At 45.8% G+C, this 6,977-nt stretch overlaps 1 protein-coding gene across 1 annotated transcript; it reads left to right on the top strand.

Annotated features, from left to right (window-relative positions):
• Window positions 1-5,379: 5,379 nt before the first annotated feature.
• LOC123057161 (uncharacterized) lies at window positions 5,380-6,630 on the top strand. The gene is made up of 2 exons (XM_044480273.1): window positions 5,380-5,489; window positions 5,565-6,630. The coding sequence occupies exons 1-2, from the start codon at window positions 5,380-5,382 to the stop codon at window positions 6,628-6,630; spliced, it is 1,176 nt and encodes a 391-aa protein (XP_044336208.1).
• Window positions 6,631-6,977: the final 347 nt, after the last annotated feature.

The following is a 6,977-nucleotide window of genomic DNA, read 5'->3' as shown; positions in this document are numbered from 1 at the left end:
ACGGGTCCTTTCTCGAGAAGGAATTTCTCTCGAAAGAATTGAGTGGGAGGAAGATAGAACTTGATGAGGTTGTCGAACCTATACTTCAACCAGAGAGTGATGCAACACAGAAAGATGTTTTCTGTGGTGCCTACGTCTATTGAAGAGGAAGTTAATGATAGTAATCATGAAGCTTCGGATCAAGTTGCTATCGAACCTCATAGGTCGACAAGGATATGTACTACTCCTGAGTGGCACGGTAATCCTGTCTTGGTTATCATGTTGTTAGACAACAATGAACCTACGAGCTATGGAGAAGCGATGGTGGGCCCGTATTCCGACAAATGGTTAGAAGCCATGAAATCCGAGATAGGATCCATATATCAGAACAAGGTATGGACTTTGGTGGACTTGCCCGTTGATCGGCAAGCCATTGAGATAAATGGATCTTTAAGAAGAAGACGAATGTGGGCGGTAATGTTACCGTCTATGAAGCTCGACTTGTGGGAAGGAGTCTTTTCACAAGTTCAAGGAGTTAACTACGATGAGAATTTCTCACCCGTAGCGATGCTTAAGTCCGTCGGAATCATGTTAGCATTAGCTGTATTTTTCGATTATGAAATCTAACAGATGGATGTCAAAGCAAGTTTTCTTACCAGTTCTCGTAAGAAAAAGTTGTATGTGATGCAATAAAAGGTTTTGTCGATCCTAAGGATGCTAAAAGGTATGCTGGCTCCAGCGATCCTTCTATGGACTAGAGCAAGCATCTCGGAATCGGAATATATGCTTTGATGGAGTGATCAAAGCTTTTAGGTTTATACAATGTTTGCTAGAAACTTGTATTTACAAGAAAGTGAGTGGGAGCACTACAACATTTCTGATAAGTATATGTGGATGACATATTGTTGATCCGAAATAATGTAGAATTTCTGGAAAGCATAAATGGTTGTTTGAAGAGTATTTTTCAAAGGAAGACCTGGATAAAGCTGCTTACATACTGGGCATCAAGATCTATAGAGATAGATCAAGATGCCTGATGATACTTTCAAAGAACGCACACCTTGACATGTTTTTGAAGGAGTTCAAAATAGATCAGTCAAAGAAGGGGTTCTTACCTGAGTTGTAAGGTGTGAAGTTGAGTAAGACTCAAAGCTTGACCACGGCAGAAGAAAGAGGAAGGACGAAGGTCGTCCCCTATGCTCTTGTCATAGTCTCTATACGGTATGTCATGCTGAGTACCGCACCTGATGTGTGCCTTGCCACATGTCTGGCAAGAAGGTACAAAGGTGATCTAGGACTAGACCACCAGATAGCGGTCAAAATTATCCTTAGAGAAATAAGGAAATGTTTCTCGGTTATGGAGGTGATAAAGAGTTCGACGTAAAGAGTTATGTGAATGCAAGCTTAACACCTATCCGGATAGCTCTGAGTAGAGATACCGGATACATATAATGGAGCAATAATTTGGAATAGCTCCAAGTGGAACGTGGTAGCAGCATCTACGATATAAAGTTTTGCGAAATACATAGGGATCTGAATATTGCAAGACCCGTTGACTACAACCTCTCTCACAAGCATAACATGATCCCAGAACTCTTTGAGTGTTTATCACATAGTGATGTGAACTAGATCATTGAGTCTAGTAGACTCTTGGATGTTGGTCACATGGCGATGTGACCTGTGAGTGTTAATCACATGGCGATGTGAACTAGATTATTGACTCTAGTGCAAGTGGGAGACTGTTGGAAATATGCCCTAGAGGCAATAATAAATTAGTTATTATTATTATATTTCCTTGTTCATGATAATCATTTATTATCCATGCTAGAATTGTATTCATAGGAAACTCAGATACATGTGTGGATACATAGACAACACCATGTCCCTAGTAAGCCTCTAGTTGACTAGCTCGTTGATCAATAGATGGTTACGGTTTCCTAACCATGGACATTGGATGTCGTTGATAACGGGATCACATCATTAGGAGAATGATGTGATGGACAAGACCCAATCCTAAGCCTAGCACAAGATCGTGTAGTTCGTTTGCTAAAGCTTTTCTAATGTCAAGTATCATTTCCTTAGACCATGAGATTGTGCAACTCCCGGATACCGTAGGAGTGCTTTGGGTGTGCCAAACGTCACAACGTAACTGGGTGGCTATAAAGGTACACTACAGGTATCTCCGAAAGTGTCTGTTGAGTTGGCACGAATCGAGACTGGGATTTGTCACTCCGTGTAAACGGAGAGGTATCTCTGGGCCCACTCGGTAGGACATCATCATAATGTGCACAGTGTGACCAAGGAGTTGATCGCGGGATGATGTGTTACGGAACGAGTAAAGAGACTTGCCGGTAATGAGATTGAACAAGGTATCGGGATACCGACGATCGAATCTCGGGCAAGTACAATACCGCTAGACAAAGGGAATTGCATACGGGATTAATTGAATCCTCGACATCGTGGTTCATCTGATGAGATCATCGTGGAACATGTGGGAACCAACATGGGTATCTAGATCCCGCTGTTGGTTATTGACCGGAGAACGTCTCGGTCATGTCTACATGGTTCCCGAGCCCGTAGGGTCTACACACTTAAGGTTCGATGACGCTAGGGTTACAGGGAATAGATTTACGTGGTTACCGAATGTTGTTCGGAGTCCCGGATGAGATCCTGGACGTCACGAGGAGTTCCGGAATGGTCCGGAGGTAAAGATTTATATATGGGAAGTCATCATACTGTCACCGGAATAATTCGGGGTTTACCGGTATTGTATCGGGACCACCGGAGGGGTTCCGGGGGTCCACCGGGAGGGTCCACCTGCCCCGGAGGGCCCTATGGGCTGTATGTGGAGAGGGACCAGCCCCTTAGTGGGCTGGGCGCCTCCCCCCTAGGGCCCATGCGCTTAGGGTTTGGGGGAACCCTAAAGGGGGGGCGCCCCCCCCCCCTTGCCTTGGGGGGCAAGGCAACCCTCCTTGGCCGCCGCCCCCTCCTCAGATTGGATCTGAGGGGGCCGGCCCCCCTCTCCCTTGCCCCTATATATATGTCGGGGGTGGGAGGGCAGCCGCACCCAAGTCTTGGCGCAGCCCTCCCCCTCTCCCAAGTCCTCCTCTTCTCCCGCGGTGCTTGGCGAAGCCTTGCATGATTGCCATGCTCCTCCTTCACCACCATGCCGTCGTGCTGCTGCTGGATGGAGTCTTCCCCAACCTCTCCTTCACCCCTTGCTGGATCCAGGCGTAGGAGACGTCACCGGGCTGTACGTGTGTTGAACGCGGAGGTGCCGTCCGTTTGGCACTAGGATCATCAGTGATTTCGATCACGACGAGTACGACTCCATCAACCCCGTTCACTTGAACGCTTCCGCTTAGCGATCTACAAGGGTATGTAGATGCACTCTCATTCCCTCATTGCTAGATTACTCCATAGATTGATCTTGGTGATGCGTAGAAAATTTTGAATTTCTGCTACGTTCCCCGACACCCCCAAAGAACCAACATTGTCACTTGCGAGATTGAGCTAGGATTGGGGAAATTTTATTTTACTCCCCATCCACTATCAGCTATAACATCAAGACATACACACGTTGGGCACAAAATCCGATACATGAAGCCCGAACCCGAAAAACTCGAGCATCACATTGGGTAGAAGTTTTGGAAAACCAAATTCTATTAGGAAATTTGTGTTATAAGTCACAGTACTCGAATTAACCGAATATTAAGAAATAAATATTGCGGACCGATAAAAAAATCCCACTGAGAGGAGACAACCTAAGTCCAGCCAAAAATCACCCCGTAAAACATATGTTTCTTGCGCGAAGCCTGGGCCTCCATCCTCAATGCACCATTCCTCGACACCAACTACCAGTCGCCAAACTCCGCATCCATAGTGCCCACTACCTAAGCCTCCATTTGCAGCATATCAGTCCGCCAACTGTTATCCTTCGACGCCTTCTCTTTCGGTCGCCGGCGAGCCTACAACCCGTGCCGCCCTCCTCTCTCCTCTTTCCAATTGCCGACTCGCTCTCCTTACCGCGTCGGTGCCCCAATTAGTCTCCTTTGATGAGATGTGCATCACCAAGCCGTGTGGCACCTGACCACCGCCACGCTCCACTCTCCTCTTTCCCCTTGCCGACTCGATGTCCTTACCGTGTTGGTGCCCCAACTAGGCTCCTCTGACGACATGTGCAAATTTTTTGGTGGCAAATTTTTTGGAAAAAATTCAGTTGGCAAAATTTAGGATTACTTGAACCCAAAATTTCAGGTGGCAACTTTTTTGGACAATTTTTGGGTGTTAAATTTTTGGGTAAACCCGAACGCCCAGCATGGCTAAGCTATCTACACAAGTGGAACAAAGAACCGAGGGTAGGAAAAGAGATAAGGAAGCGCCTTCCTTTTTCACATTGAGGAAGAGGAGAGATGGAAGTGAAACTAATTATTTTTGTTTGCCGTAGTAAGCAATGCAGATTGCAAACTATGACAAAAGAGTAATGTCATTAGATTTGAGTTTGGGGGGAATTTTTATCTGCCCATTTGAACAAGTGCCACACAGACTAATTCGCATGAGTAATGCGAACCAATTTGTGGTTGGATGGTTAATAGGACATTGGCATCCCCAGCCCATCAGGGTTCAAGTTGTGGTGCTCGCATTATACTAGATTTATTTCAGGATTTCCGGCGATGCCCATTTAGTGGAAGGAACGTTCCCGTGGACTACGAGGCGCTTGTGTTGACTTCGTCAATCTGAAGATGATATGCTGGCCCAATCTCTCGGAGGTGCTCATAGAGGTAGGGTTTGCGTGTGTGTGTGTGCGTTCGGATGAATATCTAGAGCTACGGGAGCATCTCACATTAGGTGCTCCCAGATTTTAAAATGCAGATTTAAATGTTTCAAAAAAATCGAAAAAATGCGGATATTAGCATCACATGAATGTACAATCCCTTAAAATTTCAAATCAATATTAAACTACACATTGAGATACAAAAAAGACAAATCCAGCATGAATGTTTTGCAGAAAATCCCCCAAACATTCCTGAAATGACACTTTGGTCCACATCCCGTGATGTTGTCCATTGGATCTCAGATCGACAACCAAGGTTCCGCGGGAGCACCTAATGTGAGGTGCTCAGGTAGCACTAGATATTTTCCCCTATGCGCTTATAAGGATGAGTGTATGCATATATGTATGAGCGTCCTACATATGTACTGTGTTCTAGAAAAATTCGCATGAGTAATGAAACTAGGAGGCCCGATCAATGCTACTACAATCTGCTGCAGTAATTGTGCAAAATCCAAAGACGTGCAATGTACTACTAGTATACACTTCGGATATTATTACTTTTTGAACATTTTATACACCTCGGAGGTGACGTGTATCCAGTCCCGCTGCTCTACGACTCATACGGTATGGCCCAAATAAAGCCCATATATATAAATACGCACCGCCTCGTGTTTCCTCTTCCACCTCTTTCGCCGCCGCCCCAAACCCTCGCTGGCCAACTGTCGCTTCACACGCGGTAGTTCCTCTGTCCCCTCACGCTGTCCATCACCATGGATGGATCCTCTAATCTTTCTCCTCTGCCGATCTCCAGGTTGACTGGTGATGGCTCGCGGCACCAAGAAGAGGAGGGGCACCGAGAGGAGCCGGACGACCTCCTCGTCGAGATCATCTCGCGCGTGACATACAAGTCCACCCGCTGCTGCAAGTGCGTCTGCACGCGATGGCGCGACCTCGTTTCTCACGCCGACCACCGCAAGAATCTGCCCCAGTCGACCCTCGCCGGCATCTTCTACCAAACCTACAATATGAACCGCTACCCATCTTTGTTTCCTGGTTACAGAAGCGTGTCAGGGAACTGGTGCTCGAGCATCCACCTGGCCCTCTCGTTCCTACCTAAATGCAAGAGACATGATATGAGCTTGTTAGACTGTTGCAATGGCCTCCTCCTCTTCCTCTGCTGGAAGCAGCCTTATGGTGTCAAGAGACTCAAGACATTGGATTACGTGGTGTGCAATCCTGTCAGCGAGAAATTGGTGGTCGTGCCTGCCACCAGCTGGTCCAGCAAGGTGCGGATCATTCGCTTAGGGTCCGATACCGCCATCTCCTCCCACTTCTACGTGCTCGAGTTTGCACCTGCTGGTGATGTGGATGCGAATGCAGATGGTGATGATCTACACACCAAACCAGTGGCTATCTACTCATCCAAATTTGGAGCTTGGACGCATAGAGTTGTTTGGGATAGTCAAACTTCGATATTCTGCAATTCAAAAAGCTTATTTTACAGTGGGATGTTGCATTTGTGTGCGGATGATGATTTTGTGCTAGTTCTTGGCGTGGAGCGAAACCGTAGGCTTATTCATGTCCCTATGCCACATTCTGCTGGTGATGTTCATAATGTTTATCTATCGCAAGGACAATTGTATTTGACAAAGAAAGGTGCTTCTGAACTATCAATTTGGGCTCTTGTAGATTATAGTAGTGAAAAGTGGATCTTGAAGCGCAATGTTAGCCACTTCAATTACGAAGTCATCTCAATCCACCCAGAATACAATTTGTTATTTATTGTACGTAAGAAGAGTCGTCGATTAGTGGATCTAATGTCATATGAAATAGATTCTAGGGAGCTGCACTTTTTATCTAATTTTACATGGGGTTGAGGAACTCCTTATCTTCCATATGTCCCCTTGTTCTCAGATTCATTAGCTGATGGGCACTAGAAGTCTCCTACCCCCCCCCCCCCCCCCTCCTGGTTTATTGGTCCTTTTTGTAATTTGTGTCAAATTTTGACCATAAATTTAACTAACAAAATGTTCATGCATCACCAAAATTAATATCATTGAAAACTTAGATCAAAATTTGGCACAAAATATAATGGAGACTAATAAATCAGGATGGAGGTAGTAGTTATGTAGCGCGGCTTCACACTGTATCTCTTTCTTTCTGGCACGGAACAATTGTCTATCTTTTTTCTGAACTTGGAGCTAGGTCTTGAACACTTACATCA

The sequence above is a fragment of the Triticum aestivum genome, chromosome 3A (assembly GCF_018294505.1).
Source record: "Triticum aestivum cultivar Chinese Spring chromosome 3A, IWGSC CS RefSeq v2.1, whole genome shotgun sequence".
NCBI lineage: Eukaryota > Viridiplantae > Streptophyta > Magnoliopsida > Poales > Poaceae > Triticum > Triticum aestivum.
The sequence above is the reverse complement of the archived record's forward strand: the minus strand, read 5'-3'. Positions and strand labels throughout refer to the sequence as shown.

Coding starts and splice junctions, on each gene's coding strand:
- LOC123057161 (XM_044480273.1), top strand. CDS start 5,380: ATGGCCCAAATAAAGCCCATATATATAAATACGCACCGCCTCGTGTTT. Junction 5,490..5,564: donor CAACTGTCGCTTCACACGCG/GTAGTTCCTCTG, acceptor GCCGATCTCCAG/GTTGACTGGTGATGGCTCGC.